This window comes from Prionailurus viverrinus, chromosome B3 (genome assembly GCF_022837055.1).
Source record: "Prionailurus viverrinus isolate Anna chromosome B3, UM_Priviv_1.0, whole genome shotgun sequence".
NCBI classification, from domain to species: Eukaryota; Metazoa; Chordata; class Mammalia; order Carnivora; family Felidae; genus Prionailurus; species Prionailurus viverrinus.
This window is the reverse complement of record NC_062566.1, coordinates 36,135,251-36,158,919: the sequence shown is the minus strand read 5'-3', so window position 1 is coordinate 36,158,919 and position 23,669 is coordinate 36,135,251. Positions and strand designations below refer to the sequence as shown.

The following is a 23,669-nucleotide window of genomic DNA, read 5'->3' as shown; positions in this document are numbered from 1 at the left end:
TTTCATTATCTCACTCACATATTCACACTTGAAATTTAAAAATCCATTTCCTCGGTTGGGAAATAAAATTGCATAATTTCTCCCTGGAGTTCTAGCTCAATCTTGATGTCAGGATTTCCAGGAAGAAATGCAAACATAGCATCAGTTGGAAAGCCTCTCTCAACAGGATGTATGTCCTTACAGACTGAGTCTGCATGTTACTGAGTAAGAATCTACTCTACTCTTCCCTTATCAGTCTGAATTGAAGCAAGGCCTTACTCCCTTCTCCGAGTGTGGCCCAAGGACCAACAATATCTAGGTGACCTGGAAATTTGTTAAACGGAATTTAGGGCTCTACCTCTCAGAACAACTAAATCATAATTTTTATTTTTACTGATATCTGTACGCACATCTCCCTACATCATAAAATCTCAGAACTGGTGGTAAATTTAAGAACCTATCACACACAAACAGAGAGGAACCTTGGATACAACTCTAACTGATAATGACCAGTCCCCTTCACAAATTCTTTACTGCTTATACGAACAGGTCCTCCTTAGGAGAATTTCTCATAAAATCATAAACTTCTTGTCTTGAAACACACAAAAGCTAATTATAGCTGTTGGTGGTTGTGGAAGCGGCTGATATAAACAAGTTCTTACCTAATCTGAGCTCTCCGAAGTTCCCACACCCTATCTTCTTGCCAACCCTGAAGTTGGGTCCCACCATAAGAACCCCAGAGGATGTTGAGGAGCCAGACGGTCGGGTACAGTGTGCACTCCTTTGTGCCATGGGTTTAGTTGTCCGTTGTCTTTCATCCTTCTCTCTACTAGGATGGTCCATGATCCTACACGACAGAGTCTCTGCACAAGTAGCCTCAGTCTGTGTACCTCTCTTCAATACAAAAGTATGTCCAAATAAACTGTAGTCAGAGAAAGGTAAGGAAATCTTTTGGCACCATATTTATGTTTCTAATGTATTTCCAGGAGATGAACAACTGGTTCGTTCTCGTAGGACACGTAGTTTGTGGATCTCAAGCATAGGAGGATATTTTGTAACCTGGGTAAAAATCAAGAAAATATACAGTTATAAGTTAAATTTTAAAACAAATCCAGAAAGTTACCACTAATTAGAATGGATCCTATCCAAAAATGAACAAAGCGGATAGCTTCCTGAAATGGGTCTTGATTTTATATCCTCCAACAGTTTAGCCATCTGGACTAGTTATTTATCTGATAACATAAGCTCAGTAGGCTGCAGACCATGGCAGCTAAGGGAACACACAAGTCGTTAATAGAAAATGCTGTCTTCTAGTACTGTACATATGACCCAAAAGAAAGCTGTTTACTCCGTTTTTCATCACTGGGTAACAGAAAGATAGATTAAGCCTAGTTAAATAAACTGAAGACAATTAAAAGCTCTTCCTTTAACTTTGGACAGAACCTGTCAGAAATGAAGCTACTTACCATCCCCCTCCTCCATCCCCACCATTTATCAAGCACTGAGGGCAACAACATAACCCAAAACAAGTTATTAATTGACACAGACTACTTGTGTAAAAGACTTTCCAAAACCCTGGTGGTACTAAGCAGTTCTAGACTAAAGCTTTGTAAAACTCAACTCTTGGTTTACTTTTCACTGCAGACTGAGTATACAGGGACAGAGTCATGAAGCACAACTCCAAAATAAAAATAAAGCTGAGAAACAAAAAAATCTTAAGTAGAATCAATCCCTATCAGAATTCTCCTTTGTTACAATTCGAGACTAAGCCCAAGACAAAAGTTTAAAATGAGATAATTCTGATGCTATTTTTCATAAAACAGGTAATCTTTAACAACAACAACAACAAATTCTGTTATCACCAATCACATACAAAACACATACTTATGTTTTACTTTCATTAAATATTTTCCTTGAAATTTTAAGGAAAAAGAGAATTAGGACAACTGCTTGGTTGTTACTGCATATATACAATAAAGCAAAATGTCTATACTGCAAGCTTCTCATGGACATCTTTAATTTCTGAGTACAGGCACAGGGACAAACCTGTGAGCTGACGGTACAAATGGGCATATTATCCAAGATAAAATCTATTTACTTCAAACAATTAAAATAAACTGTTTATGTTCATCGTTTTTGTCTGTTTTCCTTGTATTACTAAAAGTGTATTATGACTTTAGGCTTCTACAAAGCTAATCATCAATAAGATACATTTCTCTGAATTCGGGAAACAATACATCCACACTCATAATGTATATTCTGTTTAAGACAAAATCAGGGTAATGAGAAGGTCAGCAATTACTGGGTTTCTTACTTGAACAAGATTTTGAGTTTATATTTCTCTCATTTTTCTCTTTTTTGCAATTGTATCCAATGTCTTCCAATTATCTTTGTTGTTTACCAAAAGTCCCTCCAACAATATTAGTAAGAGAAGGGAAATAAAACTTAAGATGTTTTAGATAGCCCTATCTTAACTGGTGCGAGCATGTGTCTATGTATGAGAAACTGTCAAGCTATTCTTTCTTCCCTTATGTTATAAATTTCTTTGAAGGCAGGAAAAAGATGTGTCTTAGCCTATCCTGGCAATTTTGAGCATTCGACTAACTCCCACATTTTTATAAATTATTACTACTATAATAGCTTCATTTATAAGATTTGGAAAACTGTACTACCACCTTGTCTACTGCTCTTATTTTTCATATGTGTTCACTCTAACAGATGGAGGTTATTTTTATAATACTTGTCATTAACTTTCTCCATTGCACTTAAACTCATGAAACATTAGGTGGAGTAATCACATATAGCCCTCAGTAACCATGTATACTTGCATGTAAGTATTAGAAAAACATACAGCACTTCCCAGGTTAGAAACCTGCACAAAGTAAAGATTCGTGTTCAGCTGGGAAAAGGATGTTTTTAACACCTGCCTGTACCCCAGAAGAATCACTTTACCTCCCACAAACATGGAAAAAAACTTACATTTAAGATATCAATTTTCTAATCTATCATGGAACATGAGCATGGTCTAATCTATAATTATGAAAGATGAATAATATTTAATACTACTGTTATATGGCATCTCTCATCTAAGAAACCAAACTAACTGAACAATTAAATTTTTAAAAATCCTTTTTATTTATCACTACCCACTGTTCAAAACTATATTCTACTTCCCAAATACAAACTCTTTAGCTTGTCATTTTTTAATCAGGTTATTGGTTTTTTGGTGTTGATTTGTGTGAGTTCCTATGTATTTTGGATATTAATCCTTACCAGATATATCACTTGTAAATATCTTCTCTCTAATCCCTTAAATATAAACTCCTTAATTAAATTCTTGTATTAAAAGGTTACTACAGGGCCACTTAGATGGCTCAGTCAGTTAAACACCCAACTCTTCAACTCTTGATCTCATCTTAGGTCTTGATCTCAGGATTGTGAGTTCAAGCCCTGCTTTGGGCTCTGCACTGGGAGTGGAGGCTTCTTAAAAGAAACAAATGTTTTTTTAATTAGAAAAAAAAAAAGTTACTGCATAAACACAAGGTGCATCCATTGTTGGCCCTTACACTAGAATGGCTTCATAACTCTTCTTATTTTAGGCCTGACTCACATCCTATGCCCAGTGCGAAATCTTTCATAACCAATTCATCATTAACACTTGGAGCACCCCTGTGTATACAGTGTATACATTTACTACTCAGTATGCAACAGATTATATTGATATGTACTCTAGTATTCAATTTGATTATAAGCCTTTGAAATTAGGGCTCTTGTCCTATCTCCTTTAGTTTCTTGTATGTAATTGGTACTTAATAAATACTAACAATTATGATGGTCTTGCTCAACAAAAAACAGATTTTCAACAATATAACCAAATATTTACACAAAATAATACATGTAAATAGAATCCTGATTAACCATAAGAATGTTTAGAATTCATCTAGAAAAGAAGCTAGTATTCTTTCATTTCAATCCATTAGTGTTAAGACAGGCTAGTTAGGATTTCCATTTCACAAAGATATTATTAAATGATTTATTTTTAGTTACTAGCAGATAACATATGAAAAAGTTAGCTCAAGAACCAGGTCAAACAGAACATCCAAGGTAAACATTAAATTATACTTTAACCAGGGTGCCTGGGTGGCTCAGTTGGTTGAGCATCCGGCTTCGGTTCAGGTCATGATCTCACAGTTTGTGAGTTCGAGTCCTGCGTCGGGCTCTGTGCTGGCAGCTCAGAGCCTGGAGCCTGCTTCGGATTCTGTGTCTCCCTCTCTCTCTGCCCCTCCCCCACTCACGCTCTGTCTCTCAAAAGTAAATAAATGTTAAAAAAAATTTTTTTAATAAATAAATAAATAATGACTTCCAAAGATAGCAGTAAAAGACAAACTATATGACTTGTCCTCTTTTTTTTTTAACAGTAAAAAAAGGGGGGAGGGGAATTCCACTTTCTTGCACCATATACAAAATCAACTCAAATCAGATTAAAGATCTAAATGTAAGACCTGAAACCTTAGTTAGAATTCCTAAAAAAGAACTACAGGCAGTAAACTTTTGGATATCAGCCTTAGCAGTATTTTTTTGGACGGGTCTCCTTAGGCAAAGGAAACAAAGTAAAAATAAACTATTGGGACTAAACTAAAAAGCTTCTGCACAGCAAAGGAAACCATCAAAAGAACAAAAAGGTAATTTGCTGAATGAGGGAAGATATTTACCAATGATATATCTGGTAAAGGTTAATATCCAAAATATATAAGGAACTCACACAAATCAACACCAAAACCCCAAATAACCTGATTAAAAAATGGACAGAAGGCCTAAATAGACATTTTTCCAAAGACAAAGACATATGAAAAGATGCTCAAATCACTAATCATCAGGGAAATGCAAATCAAAACCACAATGAGATATCAACCTCACACCAGTCAGAATACCTAGTATCAAAAAGACAACAGGGGCACCTGGGTGGCTCAGTTAAGTTTCTGACTCTTGATTTCAGCTCAGGTCATGATCTTGCAGTTCTTGGGATCAAGCCCTGCTTTGGGCTCTGCACTGACACTGCAGAGCCTGCTTGGGATTCTCTCTCTCTCCCTCTCCCTCTGCCCCTTCCCTGCTTGTGCTCTGTCTCCCTCTGTCTCAAAAATAAATAAACTTAGAGAAAAAAAAAAAGACAAGAAATGGGGCATCTGGATGGCTCCGTCAGTAAAGCATGCAATTCTTGATATTCGGGCTCTGAGTTCGAGTCCCATGTTGGGTGTAAAGGTTACTTAAAAATAAAATCTTAAAAAAAAAAAAAGAAAGAAAGAAGTATTGGCAACAATGTGGAGAAAACCCCTCTGCACTGTTGGTGAGAATGTAAATGGACGTAGCAACTCTGAAAAACAGAATGGAGATTCCAAAAAAAAAAAAAAAACAACAGAAATACCATACATATAACCCAGTAATTCCACTACTGGCTGTTTACCTAAAGAAAACAAAAACACTAATTCGAAAAGATATATGGTGCACCTGGGTGGCTCAGTGGGTTGAGCATCTGACTTCAGCTCAGGTCATGACCTCACAGTTCATGAGTTCAAGCCTCCCATCGGGCTTGCTAATGTCAGCACAGAGCCCTCTTTGGATCTTCCCTCCCTCTCTCTCTTAAAAAAAAAAAAAAAAAAAAAAGAAAAGATATATGCTCTCTTATGTTTACTGTAGCATTATTTACAATAGCCAAGATATGGAAGCAACCTTAGTGTCCATCGATAGATGAATGAATAAAGAAGATGTGGGGTGTGTGTGTGTGTGTGTATGCAAATCAAATACTACTCAGCTATTAAAAAGAATGGAATCTTGCCATTTTGTGACATGTATAGACTAAGAAGCTATTATGCTACGTGAAATAAATCAAAGACAATACCATATGATTTCACTTATATGTGGAATCTAAAAAACAAAACAAATGAACAAATGAACAACAAAAAAAGACTCATAAATACAGAGAACAAACTGGTGGTTACCACAGGGGAGGGGGATTAGCAAAATAGGGGAAGGAGATTAAGAGGTACAAAATTCCAGTTATAGGGTAAGTCACAAGGATAAAAAGTGCAATATAAGGAATGTAGACACTAATATTGTAGTAAGTTTATATGGTGACAGATGGTAACTACACTTATTGTGGTAAGCATTTCATAATGTATATAATTGCTAAACTGCCATGTCATACACCTGAAATAAATGTAGTATTTATTGTATGTCAACTATATGTAAATAAAAAAGGGGGAAGAGAAATTATATACACGTAATAAGCAGATGTTTCTTTTTCTGGTAAATAAACCACTTAGCAATCACTTGTAATTTATTTATTAGACATGTAAATGTTATGACAAATTTTTACAGTCATACTAGCAAGTTCCTTTGGAAGCTTAATTCTTATCGTTTCTCTGAATTTAAGCATGCCTAATTTAAGAGGAAAGGTATTTTTTAAAGTATAACACTCCAGGGGTACCTGGGGGGCTCAGCTGGTTAAGTGCTGGACTCTTGGTTTCAGCTGAGGTCATGATCTCACGGTTTCCTGAGTCTGAGTCCGCACAGCTCTGGGCTGACAGTGCGGAGCCTACCTGGGATTCTCTCCCTCTCTCTCTCTGACCCTCCCCGATTTGTGCTTTCTCTCAAAATAAATAAATAAACTTAAAAAAAAAACAAAAACTTTAACACTCCATGTATTCTTTGTAATCAAAAGTTGTAATTCATTTCAGGAACTGGTTTAAACCTTCCCAGAAGGCATCACCCCACCAATTAAGCCTCATTTAGTGAATACAAACAGATTTATACACATGGCTTTCCTGACTGAGAAATTTTAAGAGCTCTCTAGTAGATTAAAGAATTATTGCTAATAGTAAAATCAAAAAATCCAATTCATCAAATTGTAGGTAGGGAACTGAGGCTAAATCTGCTGGTTTATGATAAGAGTTGAAGAATATGGCTATCCTCAGCTGTGGTCAGCGAAAAGCCTTCACAGATTTCTCTAGAAGATATCTTAAAGCATTGTATCACACTGAAATGAGAGAAACTTACGTTTCTAGCAACAACTGTCCTGTGCCAACATACAAAAGAAATCATCCCAAACCAAGAGTTCACCTGGCTCAAAGTCACTCTCTTGTAAGGCAGTAACAGATGCTTTGTGGAAGAGATAGGTATGGTCTTCTATCATGAATCAAATGCCTAAAGTGAATTTACTGATTTATGTAACAGTATTTTTGAGAAGCTGCATGAAGTCTAAAAAACTGGAACCATACTATAAAACCACAAGACAATGTTTAAAGAATTACAGCTGTGAATCTGTTAAGAGAAAATAAATCACTGAATTACTGGTTGTTATTTCAGATTCTCATACATTGGCACTGTCAAAATGAGGCTTGTAACATACTTAAACTTTAAAGCCAAACACACATGGTCTTTGTTGTTAGTCAAGACAAGAGACGGGCATCTCAATCTCTCTTTTCTGAGATAATTTAGGATGAAATTGCTTGGAGGTGAAGGACTGCTGGATCGTATGGTAACTGTATGTTTACTTAAAGAGTCTCTGAAGTGACCAAACCCTTCTGCTGTTCTTTCATCTACTAGCTTTGGTGCTAAGGCTTGTGGCCTCTCAGTCACAAGTTTCAGCTTCAGATATCACTTCTCACACCAGTATCCAAAACAGAAAAGAAAGTGCAAAGCAAAAGACTTTCTTGTCATGTATCTTTTTCTTGGTAAGGATGAAAATTCTTCTCAGAGCCCAGAGCAAAATTCCCTTTATGTCACGTGGCCAAGAGCGCATGCAACGGTATCGAAATTCTCACTGTAAGTTCCTCAAAGAATGAGACCAGGCTTGACCTCACATTTAGAACACAGAATAAATTTCAAGAGCAGCATCACACCTAAAGAAGGTATTGAGTAACTACTCAGCAAAAATGCTATCTGTATATGTGCATGTACTTGTATGTGTGTGTGCGCCAAAAGAATGTCAAAAATTACACAACAAAAAAAAATTAAAAGACAATTTAAGGACAAATGAAAGTCTTATAAGTCATTTTAGCTTAAAAAAAAAAAAAGACACAGTAAGAACATCACTTTAATTAACCTAACAAATGACCAAAATTGATTTACTTTTTAGCCACATTACTGGAGTGCTATTATTAAAGGGAAGAACAGTGTTTACAGATCCTAATAGTACTACTGTTTCTCTTTTCCACAAATTCCAATTATTAATGTCTCCCAAATGTTTCCCATTCTTACCACCCTATCCCTCACTGCTCCGTCTATTTTCACCTAATGATTATTTTTTCAGTTTTTTAATTTATTTTAATGTTTATTTAGTTTTGAGTGAGAGAGAGAGAGAGAGAGAGAGACAGAGAGACAGAGAGAGAGAGACAGAGAGTGAGCAGGGGAGGGGCAGAGAGAGAGGGAGACACAAAATCCGAAGCAGGCTCCAGGCTCTGAGCTGTCAGCACAGAGCCCAACATGGGGCCCGAACCCATGAACCGTGAGATCATGACCTGAGCTGAAGCTAGACGTTTAACTGACTGAGACACTCAGGTGCCCCTATTTTTTCAGTTTTAAGATCACCCTCTTAGCAATCTCAATATAAAATACAGTGTTAACTATAGTCACCATGCAGTACATTACATTCCCAAAACTTATTTATCTTATCATTGGAAGTTTGTACAGGAGTCTCCCTGTGTCCCCCTTAACCATAGTTTCGGTTACCTATGGTCAACTTCCATCTAGGCGGGGATAATCTTCCTTCTGCCATATCATCAGAAGGTCAATAGAAGCCTAAGGCTACGTCATAAAGCCTATGTCATTCACTTCATCTCATCATGTAAGCACCTGATCATCTCACATCATCACAAAAATAAAAAGAGTGAACACAGTACAGTAAGATTGGCAGGAGGAACCATATTCACGTAACCTCTATTACTGTCAGCTATTGTTGCTAATCTCTTACTGTGCCTAACTGATAAACTTTATCGGAGGTATGTATGTATAGGAAAAAATACAGCATATATAGGGCACAGTACTATCCATGATTTCAGGCATCTACTGGGGGTCTTGGAACTTATCCCTTGCAGATAAGGTGGGGGACCACTATACCTTTTAACCACCTTCACAACCCTTCCCACACCCACTCCTACCTCCTGCCCCCTGCCTCAGGCAACACCAATCTGTTGTTCTGAGTTCAGGTTTTTTACATTCCATACATGTGAGATCATACAGTATTTGTTTTACTCTGTCTTATTTCACTTAGGATAATGCCCTCAAGGTCCATTCACATTGCCCTGAATGGCAGTATTTATTTTTATGGCTCAATAGTATCGTGTGTGTGCATATGTGTGTATGTGTGTATTACACACATACACTTCATCTTGTTTGTTCACTTATCTGTTGATGGGCACTTAGCCTGTTTCTATGTCTTGGCTATTGCACATAATGCTGCAACGAACATGGGGGTAAAGTTATCTCTTAATTTCTTGAGGAACTTTCTTACTGTTTCCTACAGCAGGTGTACCAATTTACATTTCCACCAACAGTGCACAAGGGTTCCCTTTTCTCAACATCCGTACCAACTTTTTATTTATCATTTTGACGATAGTCATTTTAACAGGTGTGAAGTGTTACTTCATTGTGGTTTTGATTTGCATTTCCCTGGGATTAATAATATTGGGCATCTTTCCATATACCTGTTGGCCACCTGTATGTTTTCTTTGGAAAAATGTCTTTTCAGTTCCTCTGCCCATTTTTAATCAGATTTTTTTGACTGACTTGTTTGATTTTTTAATATACTTTAGATATTGACCACTTATCAGATATATGATTTGGAAATATTTTCTCCATTCAGTAGGTTACCTTTTCCTTTTATTGATGGCTCCCTTTACTGTGCAGAAGCTTTTTAGTTTGATGTAATCCCACTTGTTTATTTTTGCTTTTCGTTGCCTTTGCTTAGTCTGTCAACTAATAAAAAAAAAAATCATTGTCAGGACCAATGTCAAGATGCTTACCCCTATGTTTTCTTCTAGGAGTTTTGCAGTTTCAGGTCTTACATTCAAGACTATCATCAATTTTGAGTTGTTTTCTGTGATGTAAGACAGGGGTCCAGTTTTTCTATCACCATTTACTGAAGAAACTATCATTTCTCTATTGTATATTCTTGGCTCCTTTCTTACAAATTAGTTGACCATATATGCATGGGCTTATTTCAGGGATCTCTATTCTGTTCCGCTGATCTATGTGTCTGTTTTTAGCCCAATACCCTATTGCTTTGATTACTATAACTCTGTATTACAGTTTGGAATCCAAAAGTATGATGTTTCCGGTTTTGTTCTTTGTCAAGATTGTTTAGACTATTTGGGGTCTTTCATGGTTCTATACAAATTTTTAAGATTACTTTTTCTATTTCTGTGAAAACTGCCATTGGAATTTTGATAAAGATTGCACTGAATCTGTAGATCACTTTGGGTAGTATGCACATTTTAACAATATTAATTCTTCCAATCCATGAGAATGGAATAGCTTTCCATTTATTTGTGTCTTCTTCAATTTCTTTCTTTAAATGTCTCACAGTTTTCAGTTTCACCTTCCTGATTAAATTTATTACCAGGTATTTTATTCTTTTTCATACAGTTATAAATGGGACTTTTAAAAATCCCTCTTATTTATTTATTTATTTACTTACTTACTTACTTACTTACTTTGAGAGCAAGAGAGACAGCAGGGGAGGGGAACAGAGAAAGGGAGAGAGAGAATCCCAAGCAGGCTCTGTGCTCAGCTCTGAGCCTGATGCAGGGCTCCATCTCATGAACCATGAGATCATGACCTGAACTGAAATCAAGAGTCAGACGCTTAACTGATTGTGCCACCCAGGCACCCCTAAAAATTCCTCTTTCTGACAGTTCATTACTGCAGAGAGATGTGGATTTTTGTACACTCATTTTGTATCCTGCAACTATTTGTTGATTAGTTCTAAAGTTTTTTTCATACAGACTTTAGGGTTTTCTATACATAGTATCAGGTCAACTGCAAACAGTGACAATTTTACTTCTTCCTTTCCAATTTAGATGCCTTTTGATTTCTTTTCCTTGACTAATTGCTCTGGCTAGGTCTTCCAGTACTATGCTGATTTCTTCTTTGACTCATTGATTTTTCAGTAGCATGTTGTTTAATCTCCACATATTTCTGAATTTTCTATTTTTCCTTGTAATTGATATCTAGTTTCATGCCATTGTGGTCTGCAAAGATGCTCGATATGCTTTCAGTCTTCTTAAGCTCATTAAAATTTGTTCTGTGACCTAACATATTATCCTAGAGAATATTCTGTGTGTGGTTGAGAAGAAGCATATCCTGCTGCTGTTGAATGGAATGTTGTGTAAATGCTATTAAGTCTATCTGGTCTAGCATATACTTCAAGTCCAATGTTTACTTACTGAATATCTGTCTGGATGATCCATCCATTATTGCAAGTGGGGTACTGAAGTCCCGTACTATTACTGTGTTCCTATTTCTCCCTTCAGGTCTGTTAATATTGATATATATTCAAGAGCTCCGATGTTGGGTGCATAAATATTTACAAAAGTTCTATCATCTTGTTGGACTGAACATTACCATTACATAATGACCTCATCTCTTATTACACTATTTGTCTTAATGTCTGTTTTGTCTGACCATAAGTATAGCTACCACTGCTTTCTTTTGTTTTCCATTCGTACGGATTATCTTTTAACATCTCTTCACTTTCCATTTGTGTGTGTCCTTAAACCAGATGTGTCTCCTATAGGCAGCATATAATTGGGTCTTATCTTTTTATCCATTAACCCACTACATGTCTTTTGATTGGGGAGTTTAGTCCGTTTATATTTAAAGTCACTATTGATATATATGGACTTACTATTATCATTTTATTAACTGTTACCTGGCTGTTTTGCAATTCCTTTGTTCCTTTCTTTTGTTTTTTTTGTTTTTGTTTTTTTTTTCCTTTGTTCCTTTCTTATTCTTTGTCTCTTCCTTTGTGACTCAACGATTTTCTTCAGTGCATGCTTAGATTCCTTTTACTTCTTCTTTCAAGTATCTATTATAGGTTTCAGCTTTATAGTTGCAATGAGACTTATATATTCTATATAATAGTCTATTTTAAGCTGATAACGTAAAATGTACAGTAAAGCTTTATTTTTCTACTCACTCCCCTTTTATTTTTTTAAGTTTATTTATTTTGAGAGAAAGAGAGAGAAAGAGAGAACACAAGAGAGAGCACAGGCAAAGAGGAGACAGAGAGAGAATTCACAAACTGTGAGATCATGACCTGAGCTGAAATCAAGAGTCAGATGTATAACCAACCCAACCACCCAGGCACCCCCCCTTCCATGTTTTTGATTCCACAATTTACATCTTTTTACCTTGTGTATCCATTAAAAAATTACTGTAGCTTGGGGCTACAATAACTTATTATTTAAAATAAACAAATATTAAAAAAAAGAAATTATTGTAGCTTGTTATTTTTACTACATTTCTTTTAAATGTTGTTTTTTAAATTTATTTTGAGAAAGAGAGAGAGAACGTGTGCATAAGTGGGGGAGGGGCAGAGAGAAAGGGAGGGAGAGAATTCCTAACAGGTTCCACATGGTCAGCACAGAGCCTGATGCAGGGCTCAAACTCACAGACTATGAAATCATAACCTGAGCCAAAATCAAGAGCCGAATGCTTAAATGACTGAGCCACCCAGACACCCCAGCTACTTTTCTCTTTTAACCTTCACACTAGATACATGTGATTTACCTATACCATTACAACATTAAAGTATTCTGGATTTAACTATATATTTACCTTTACCAATGAGATTTATACATTCATACGGCTTCCTGTTATTTATTTATTTTCAGAGAGAGAGAGAGAAAGAGAGAGAGAGAGAGAGATTGGGGCAGAAAAGATGAAAAGAGAGAACTCTAAGCAGGCTCCAAGCTCAGCATGGTGCCTGATGTGAGGCTTGATCCCATGACCCTGAGCTCATGACCTGAGCTGAACTCATGAGTCAGACACTGAATGGCTGAGCCACCCAGGTGCCCTGAACTCCTTCAATCAATCCTTCAATTTCTGCTTGTCTAGAAACTATCACTCCTTCAATTCCAAGGATTTCTGACTTCAGTGACCATCTTTATGACCATTATTTTGAAATCTTTATCAGGTAAATCACTTATTGGTTTCTCAAGTTTTATCTTGTTCTTTTGTTCATAAAATACTCCTGTTTCTTCATTTTCCTTGACTTCACTGGTTTCTGTGTAATGGATAAACACCTACCCCTCCCAATCTTGACAGAGTAGTCTCCTGCAGGAGATGAACCTCATTACTCAGCCAGGCCCTAGCTCTTAGTTGTTTCTGAAATCTTTGTGATTGTCCAAGCCACCTTGTTTGTTCTTAATGGTTCACAGTAGTTGAGGATGTGCCAAGACCTGTCAGTGTCTCAAAGGAGAAGCTCTTAGTCAGCATTTCGATGAAGGCTAACTAGAAGCCGGACCTTCAAGTAACAGCTTTTAAAGTATGAAAGTAGATCTCTTTCAGGGAGACTGAGAGCTGGGATTTTCAGTACACTTCCTATGCACTCATTCCTGGGGGCAATAGTCAGCTAAAAACTGTTATAGTCTTGTGGGACTCACAAACACAAGTCCTGATGGCCACCAGACTCAGGAAATCAAGGGGTGCACACCCCCAGGCAGTAGTCACAAAGGCCAGGGCACCTGATTATTACAGAAACTCATCCTAAGGAGACAATGGTAACAGGGAGTGGGTCGGAGGAAGAATGTAGAAGTGGCACCTGCCAGCCTCCCAGGTCTGCATGGAGGATTGTGGTCTGTCCCTAGATGTGTGTTAAATCAGAAGCATGACTCTCAGGCAGCAGCTTTTCAAGTAAACAAACAGTCCTCTTTCAGGTAAAGACCAGGAGATGGGCATTTCTGTCTTTTGCCTCTGCACTGAGCCATGGTGCGGATAGCCATAGCAGACTCCTCAGCGGGCTCTTAGGCACTATTTGTTTGCTACAGTCTTTGGGTCCTATGGACACAAGCTCCACTGGCTTTCAGAGCTAGGTGTGTTGGGGTCCCATTTGTCAGACAGAAGCCTTAAATTTTGAGGCACTAGATTTTGACTGCAAACCCTTTACCCCTCAGGGAGAAGCTGGGAATTGTGAGTTCCCTCCTAAATTGTATGTTGCTGTACCAGGGGTGGGGTTTATAGAAAGAATGTGTCTCAGTCTTTCCTATCCATTTCGATGTGGGATATTTTTTCCTCATTCACTCAATGTATTGGAGTTGTTCAACTAGTTTCTGAATTCCTTTCAGAGGGAATTCTTCTGTGTGTAGCTATAGATTTGATGTGTCCATGGGAGGAAGCAAGTTCAGGAGCTTCCTATGTCATTACCTTAGACTGGAATGAAGGCCAAGCCCATTTGAACATTTTCAGTGCTTCTGTACCTTACATTTTCCCCACATCTCCCCATTTAGAAAAAACTTTTACTATTAAAAAAAATATATTCTTAGCCAGTTATCTTTTGAGTACTGACAAAGTAACTCTAAAGTCTGTATGAAAAGGCAAAAGACCGAGAATAGCTAACACGTATTTCAAAGAGAAGAAGAAAGACAACCAACACTACTCAACTTCAAGACTCACTACAAAGCTACAGTAATCAAGACAGTGCGGTATAGGCAAAAGAATAGACAAACCGATCAATGGAACAGAACAAAAAGCCCAGAAATAGACCCACACAAATGTAATCAAACTGATCTTTGACAAAGGAGCAAAGGCAATTCAGCAGAGGATTGTCTCTTCTAAAAATGGTGCTGGAAAAAATGGCCACTACATGCAAAAAAAGTGAATCTAGACACAGACCTCATACCTATCACAAAAATTAACTCTAAATGAATCATAGATCTAAATGTAAAACACAAAACTATAAAACTATTAGAAGATATTATAGAGAAAATCTAAGTGACCTTAGGGTCTGGCAATGATTTCTCATACACATACCAAACTGCAATCCATGAAAGAAAAGACTTTTGCTCTGCAAAAGTCACTGTTAAAAGAATGAAAAGACAAGCTACAGACTGGGAGAAATATTCACAAAACAAATATTTGAGAAAAGACCGTTATCCAAAAGATACAAAAACCTTGAAACTAAACAAGAAAACAAACCTGCTTTAAAAATGGGCAAAGGAGGGGTGCCTGGGTGGCTTCATCAGTTAAGCATCTGATTTTAGCTCAGATCATGATCTCACAGTTCACGAGTTGAAGCCCCACATTGGGCTCTCCACTCTCAGCACAGAGCCTGCTTAGTATCTTCTGTCTCTGACTCTCTGCCCCTCCTACCCTCTCAAAAGTAAACTTTTTTTAAAAAAATGGGCACATGATCTGAACAGACACCTCACAAAGATATACAGGTCACAATTAAGCATATGAAAAGATGCTCAACATCATATGCCATTTGGGAACTGCAAATTCAAATGAGGTACCACTATACTATTACAATGATGAAAACCCAAAACACTGACAATGCCAAATGCTGGTGAGGGTGTGGAGCAACAGGAACTCTCATTCACTGCTGCTTGGAATGCAAAATGGTACAACCGCATTGGAAGACAGTTTGGCAGTCTCTTACAAAATTAAACATATTCTTAATATATGATCCAACAATCCTTGGTACTTATTCAAAAGAACAGACAACTTAAGTCCATACAAAAACCTTCACATAATGTTTAGAGCAGCTAAACATAGTAAATGTTTATATGTGAAATCACCAAAAATTGGAAGCAATCAGGATGTCTTTCAATAGGTAAATGGATAAACTATGATATGGCCATGTAAAGGAATATTACTCAATGATAAAAATAAATAAGGTATCAAGCCATGAAAAGAAATAGAGGAAACTTAAAAGAATATTGCTAAGTGAAGGAAACTAATCTGAAAATACTATATATATGATTCCAACTATTTGACATTCTGGAAAAGGAAAAATTATGGACACAGTAAAAAGATCAGTGGTTGCTAGGGCTTCAGGGAGACAAAGGGAGAAAAGGATGAAAAGGTAGAAGGGATTTTTAGAGAAGTGAAACTATTCTAAGAATACTGTAATGGTAGATACATATTATGTGTTAGAAAACCCACAAGTAACACAATGACTGGATTCTAATGTAAACTATGGACTTCAGTTAATAATAATACAGTCAATCCTTGAACAACAGGGTTCAAACTGCATGGGTCTACTTATACAAGGACTTTTTTTTCAATAAATATAGTACAATGTTGTAAATGTATTTTCTCTTCCTCATGATTTCAATATTTTTTTCTCTAGCTTACTTTAAGAATAGTACAGGGGCGCCTGGGTGGCTCAGTCGGTTGAGCGTCCGACTTCGGCTCAGGTCATGATCTCACAGTTTGTGAGTTTGAGCCGCACATTGGGCTTGCTGCTGTCAGTGCAGAGCCCCTTTTAGATCCTTTGTACCCCCTCTCTCTGCCCCTTCCCCGCTCATGTGCGCACATGCATGCTCTGTCTCTCTTTCAAAATAAATAAACATTTAAATAGTCTAAGAAAAAAAATTATTTCCCCTTTGAGTTCATGCTATCATTCTCTTCTGACTTTCCTCCTATCTCTGTGTCTGCTCCTTCTTACTCAGCCTGTCCCTACATTGTTTCATTTCTTCTGAATACTGGCCCAAGTCTCTCTTCTCATTCAAGACCACTTCATGGCTCCTAGACATGCATTCACGCATCACAAATTTGTTAAACATTTATTATGTAAAAGACATCATTCCCAAGCACTGCTACATTATTCTAAGCACCAATATCATACATTCATTTACACACTGATGCATCCTAATTTACACTTCCAGCTCTATCACCCTTCTCCTGAGGCTGAGATTTATATAGTCAGGGGCATACACAAGTTTTCTACCTAAATGAAAAAAATTCAGACACTTCAAACTGAACACCACCAAGTGAATTCATCTCTTGGCTTCCATTTCTCCCAACACCTCCCTCCTCCCTAAGAAAATTTCAAACCTACTTTATTTTCTTGGGATCTTATCTCAAAGCACAATACTAATAACCATTTACCCTGTGACTTAAACAAGAGACAAAAGAACTGTCAATTTTAGCTCTTAAATAACATTCACACCCATAAGCTTTCTCCATCTTGATTAATATAGCCTGGCAAAGAAACCAGCCTCCCAGAGGGATGGAACAGAATCTCTTAACTGATCTCCTTGCTCCAGGTTTCTCCTCTCAAATCTTACCTCTCCATAGTAATTTGTTCACCACTGTAGCATGAGGAAACTTTCTAAAATGCAAGTCTGGTCACGTTATCCTCCAACTCAAAGGCTTTCAATGGCTTTCCAATGACCTCAGAAAAAAGGTACGATCTTTTAAGCGGCTTAAAGTCCTTCCTGATCTGGCACTTGCTTACCTCCCCAGCTTCAATTCTTTCCTTACATTAACACCAAAACTTACTTCATTCCTTCCCAAAGACGCTCAGCCTGGATCCCTTAAATTAACTTAGGCTCCTCTTTAGCCTTTACCTTAAATGTCCCTTTCTCTGGAAAACTTTTCCTGACTCCTCAATTCCATGTAACGTGTACCTCGTATGTACTCTTCTAGCAGGGGATTTGTTAAGGCAGTGAAACTATTCCGTGTGATACTATAATGGTGGATATATGTCATTATACATTTGTCCAAACCACAGAACGTACAACACCAAGAGTGAACCTAATGTAAACTACAGGCTTTGAGTAATTATGATTTGTCAAGGTATGTTCATCAATTATAACAAATTTATCACTGTGGTGGGGGATGTTGACAATGGCAGTGCTATGTATGTGTGTTGGGGGGAGAGGTGTATGAGGGGTAAATCTCTTTACCTTCCTATTTTACTGTGAACCTAAAATTTCTCTAAAAAATGAAGTCTTAAAAGAAGATATACACTCTTTAAAATATTGTATCCACATAAAAGAGCTTTAAGGAATTAACAGCAATTAACTAAAGGAGTCTGCATAATTTTCAGCTGTTGACAAGGAAAAGTACAAGCACTTATATCTATTCAAAGTGGAGTTCTTAATTCAATCAACAAACATTTAATGAGTGTCTCCCATGTGCCTGAAACTAGGCTAGTCACCAGGGATAAAATGGTGAAGTCAACATATATGTAGTTCTTGTTCTCATAAAGCTTACAGTTTAGAGGTGGCATCACAATAACAGGAATAAAAGAAATACAAATTTGGGCCATGCTACAAAGAAAAAAAGACCTGCTGAAATAAAGTTTATGAGGAAGTCAAAAGGGAGAGTTTTAGACAGAAGAGGATTAAGACCTTTAGTAGAAGCCACAATTCAACACTGTCCTTAAGGATGAGAAGGAGCCAGTCTTATCAAGAGCTACGAACAGAGTCTCCAGACAGAGAAACAGCCTATAAAAAAAGACTTGGTGGAAGAAGACCAACAAGGCTGGGGATTACAGTTCTCAAGGTGAAGATACAGCAGGAGTCCATCATTCAGGATTTTTATAGATCATTGATACTGCAAGAAACCATTTAAGCATTTAAAGCCATGGAGTGACATTTATACATAAAGGGATTTAGATTTGTAAAGGACATTTACATTTTCAAAATGATTAACTCTGAGTGCTATGTGACCTATTCAGTGAAATGAACCTGGACTTACTGCTGTGGTAAAAGCCAATTATTCCTTGCCATAGACGAGGAACTTGAAGCTCAGAGAGGTTATAGTCACTGAGTACGTCACACAGTCAAACCCAGCCAGGAGTCCAAAACCTGAGCTCTCTCCCATCTGCCACACTTACCAAAGGACCCTGCCTGCACTCACTCACCCATTGAGCCCCAATGAATCAAAAGTTTACTGGTTCACAACTATCCTCCTGAAACTATAAAAAAAAAAACCAAAAACGTGTAGTGATTTTTAAATATGTCCACAATTTTTTTTTAACTAGGAAGCCAGCCTAAGTCTCCATCTCCCTTGAATGAATTAAAACTTCTTCTATTTCCCACACTATGTTCTTCATCACTTGAACATGATATTTATGCCCCCTTTTTGTAGCAGAATTTCTCCATGGGATCTCATTTGTGTGTGTGTGTGTGTGTGTGTGTTTTAATGTTTCTTTACTCTTGAGATAGAGAGGGCATGAGCGGGGGAGAGGCAGAACAGGGGAGGGGCAGAGCGAGAGAGGGACGCAGAATCTGAAGCAGGTCCAGGCTCTGAGCTGTCAGCATAGAGCCTCACGTGGGGCTCAAACTCAGGAGCCATGAGATCATGACCTGAGCCGGAGTTGCACGCTTAACCAACTGAGACACCCAGGCACCCCTGAAATAGAATTTAAAAAATTAAAAAACAAAACAAAACTCACTGATGCAGAAATTATAATGCTGAGAAGGACCAGATATCAATATGATTAGTCATGATCACTTCAAAGGTATGTGGTGGTAAAGTGAATAGTGGATATCCCATCTAAAGCACAGATATCTCTCAGCTCCTGCTGACTTCTACCATGTAAGAATACAGCGCCAATGTTACCAGCACTGATTTTACAGGAGTTGTTAGTCACTGAAATTTCAATAAAATTTCATTTTTATATGCTGGCAATTAATTATTTTAGATTTTAAATAATGTCCAGGACATCTGTTTACAACCTCTGATCTAAAGTTGTTCAAGTGAAATACAGCTTTTAAAGTCTTTAGCATAAATAATCTCCATTGACAAAAACAAGGATGGGAACCCACAAAAATAGTACCATGTTTAAACTAAAAAGTACCTGTTCACTCCAACCCCCTCCCAAAAGTCTCCTCATGAAAAGCAGAAGTCTGAAATAATGATGTTTTCTACCAAGAAGTTCAGAATATCATGACTAGTACTATTAACTATATAAATTTCTTTCTTTTTTTTTTTTTATTTTTTTTTCAACGTTTTTATTTATTTTTGGGACAGAGAGAGACAGAGCATGAACGGGGGAGGGGCAGAGAGAGAGGGAGACACAGAATCGGAAACAGGCTCCAGGCTCCGAGCCATCAGCCCAGAGCCCGATGCGGGGCTCGAACTCACGGACCGCGAGATCGTGACCTGGCTGAAGTCGGACGCTTAACCGACTGCGCCACCCAGGCACCCCTATAAATTTATTTCTTATTCAAGGAATATTCCCATTTCTAAATTTCAAATCCAAATGATAACAATTTAAGGTAGAATTCAAAGGAAATGAGCAGCATTCAAAACAGAAGTTTATTCCATATCAGATAACGCAAGCATTTACATGACAGAGGGTTTATAAAGGAAAAAGGCTATGTTATATCATACAAAATTATAAGCCCACAAGCTGCTTCTGATACTGAGCTAGCTTATGGCCACAGACATCACAAATTTCAGTTAAAAGCATCTGGTCTGGGGCCCCTGTGTGGCTCAGTCTGTTAAGTGTTCGACTCTCGTATCGGCTCAGGTCATGATCCCAGGTTGTGAGATCCAGCCTCGCACCCTGCTTGATTTTCTCTCTCCCTCTGTCCCTCTCCCCTGCTCATGCTCTCTCTCTAAAAATTAAAAAAAAAAAAAAAAAAAATTTTTTTTTTAAAGCATCTAGTCAAAGACTTAACAATTACCCTAAATAGTAACTGTCTTTCGCTTTCTGAAATCCTTATTCTATAACATGTTTTTCTCACCTCATGGAGCATAAAGGCTTATAACAGGAATGTTCCCACATTCAGCTTTCTCTCTCTCAGTTTTATACATAAACTAGCTACAAAAAAATCTGGTTCTTTCTCCCAAAGGTGCCAACAGCTAAGCTGTTTTCATCTCAGGTACATACTATGCTCTCACTTGGTACCTGCAAACTAAGCTTTTTTTTTTTTTTAATTAAAAAAACTGTTTTAATGTTTATTTATTTTTGAGAGAGAGAGAGAGAAACAGAGCCCGAGCAGGGGAAGGACAGACAGAGAGGGAGACACAAAATCTGAAGCAGGCTCCAGGCTCTGAGCTGTCAGCATAGAGCCCAAAATGGGGCTAGAACTCGCAAACCGTGAGATCATGACCTGACCTGAAGTTGGACGCTTAACCAACTAAGCCACCTAGGCGCCCCGCAAGCTAAGTTTTAAAACTCAGTTACCCTGAAGTTTAAGACAGGGCTGCACTTTAATCATAGCAGTATGAAAGGCACTACACTATTATCTTCCACTTGCTTTTGTCATGAATGAGTCTCCATTTTCCACTGTTTTTATTGGTAACTTGAAGAGCTGCTGTTGAAAATCTGCTGTAATATTAATACAAATATTAATCAATTTTTATTTAACTTTTGTCCAGTGTCAAATAATTATTTGTTAATCACTGGCTAAACATAAAAGCAATTTCACCCATCTGATTAGAATGTTTAAAGTTATATTTATCCCCCTCTTTCCTTCAAAAGGCCATCATCTGCTTATTCTCTCATTTTATAGCTTACACGGTAGTACAAAAGGAGTAGTTTCCTTCTAGTATTCTTAATATAAAACCACTCTTTCTCAGTAGATTTTATTAATCTCTGCATATACTTTATAGGACATAATGAAAACCTGAGATAGTTCACATCTGTCAGACTGTAGAACAGTGACAACTATAACATCTAAAATTTATTGGGCCCTTTTGTGCCAGGCACTTTTTAAGTGCCTTAAATATATTAATTCATTAAATCCTTCTACAACCCTAGAAGATAGTAAAAGTCTTACTATCATCCTCATTTCATGCAGGAGGAAACCAAGTAAGGTGTGCCTAAGATTCACAAAACTGGGAAGCAATGGAGCCAGTATACTTGGGAGCCTGACTCAAGAATCCTTTATGAACACTATACTGATAACTAAAACCTACAGGAAGAGAAGCATATGGGTGCCCTATGATAGCATACTCCTGTAGCTAGAGGTTTAAATGAACCCCATCCAACTTCTTAATGGTTAAGATTCATCTCTGACTAGCACAACACAGAGATTATCACAAGAAAATGTATTCTTTTAGGAAATACGAGTACATCTGCATATTCAAGTTTTGTCAAGAAGATGATGTTGAACATGTAAGGTAAAATTTATTACTATGGAGTCCAATGCTTCATAACATGTTAGGCAGAGTAAATTCTGAACACATAAAAGTGTCTTAACCATTAGAAGTTGATTAATACAAAATTTAATACGGAATTCTTTTGGTCATTTCAATTTCTGTGATATCTGGAACCATGGCCACTTTTCCCTGTAATCATTCTTTTAAAAAAAATTTTTTTTTAATGTTTATTTATTTTTGAGAGAGACAGAGACAGAATGTGAGTGGGTTAGGGGCAGAGAAAGAGGGAGACACAGAATCCAAAGCAGGCTCCAGGCTCTGAGCTGTCAGCACAGAGCCCGATGCAGGCCTCGAACTCACAAACTGCAAGATCATGACCTGAGCTGAAGTCGGCCGCTTAACCGACTGAGCCACCCAGGCGCCCCAAGCCTATTCTTTTAAAACTAAGAAAATATGTCAAAATTTTTCTGACACAAAATGATCATCTGCTACTGATATTTCAGCTTTTCAGTATTCAGTCAAGTTTTATTTTTTTAAAAAATATTTACTTATTTACTTTGAGGGAGAGAGAGAGAGGGAGAGAGGATCCCAAGGAGGCCCTGCGCTGTCCGCACAGAGCCCGACACAGGGCTTGATCCCACAAACCGCAAGATTATAACCCTAGCTGAAATCAAGAGTCAGACACTTAACAGACTGCACCACCCAGGCGCCCCTAAAATTTTATTTTTATTTATTTATTTTACCTTGTTTGAAACTAGCTCACAACCTATATACCAGACTATAAGCACTGGGAGGCCAGCTTCAGTGTTCTTTTTCCTTCCTCTATGATAACGAAGACCAGCATTCAGATCTAATGAGAAGTTCCAGCTTCAAGTTTGTAGGCTTAACCTTAATTAACAGGTCTGATTTTAATAGCAGTACAAGTGAAAAGGGGAAAATAAGGTTAGTTAGCCTGCCCAGAAATTTATAGATTCACACCTAAAATTTCAGATAATAATTTTCAGAATTGTATTCAACATTATAGGAAATTTCTTAGGCATATCCATATAAATTATACAACTATTTTAAAAAATGAAATGAAGTATATTGACAGGAAACAAGTCCAAGATGTGTTAACTTCTCCTCCCCCCAAAAAGTAAACTCTAAAACTTTAGATTTCTGTATTATCCCGTTTCTTTTTTTTTTTTTACTTTAAAAACTGTACATTTTAAACAATGTTATATGGTGAATTGGTGTTTTCTTAAATATTTATTTTGAGGGGGGGGGGGCACATATGCCAGAACGGGGAAGGGGCAGAGAGAGAGGGAGAGAGAGAATCCCAGAGCGCGACACGGGGCTCAATCTCATGAATTGTGAGATCATGACCTGAACTGAAATTGAGTCAGACACTTAACTGACTGAACCACCCAGGTGCCCCTGATCTTGCTTTTAGATTCAACTCTGATACAATCAATCAAGGAAGAACCACAGGCCTAGTTATTTTATCCTCATTCAATCCATTGCAAGCAGTTCATTTCTCATTTCACCATCTTTATTCCTGTATCTTTTTGTTCCAGCCAGACATGAAATAGCAGGAAGACAAAAGGAAGCTTCCAAACTGAGGTGACCTTCCTAAAGTGTATTTTAAC

At 37.4% G+C, this 23,669-nt stretch overlaps 1 protein-coding gene and 1 non-coding gene across 16 annotated transcripts in view; both read right to left on the bottom strand.

Moving 5' to 3' along the window:
• Positions 1-23,669, bottom strand: part of CSNK1G1 (casein kinase 1 gamma 1) — a 160,591-nt gene that overhangs the window by 104,826 nt on the left and 32,096 nt on the right. For all 15 annotated transcript variants that reach the window (XR_007152903.1, XR_007152904.1, XM_047862288.1 and 12 more), the window contains exon 2: positions 642-1,038. Coding sequence is in view for 13 of the 15 variants with exons in the window: in XM_047862288.1 (XP_047718244.1) it covers positions 642-822 (181 nt within the window). In the remaining 2 variants the exon portion in view is untranslated. The remainder of the gene's footprint in view (positions 1-641; positions 1,039-23,669) is intronic.
• On the bottom strand, positions 22,784-22,917 carry LOC125169338 (small nucleolar RNA SNORA61). Its single transcript, XR_007153646.1, has one exon. It is a non-coding gene; the product is annotated as a small nucleolar RNA SNORA61 (small nucleolar RNA).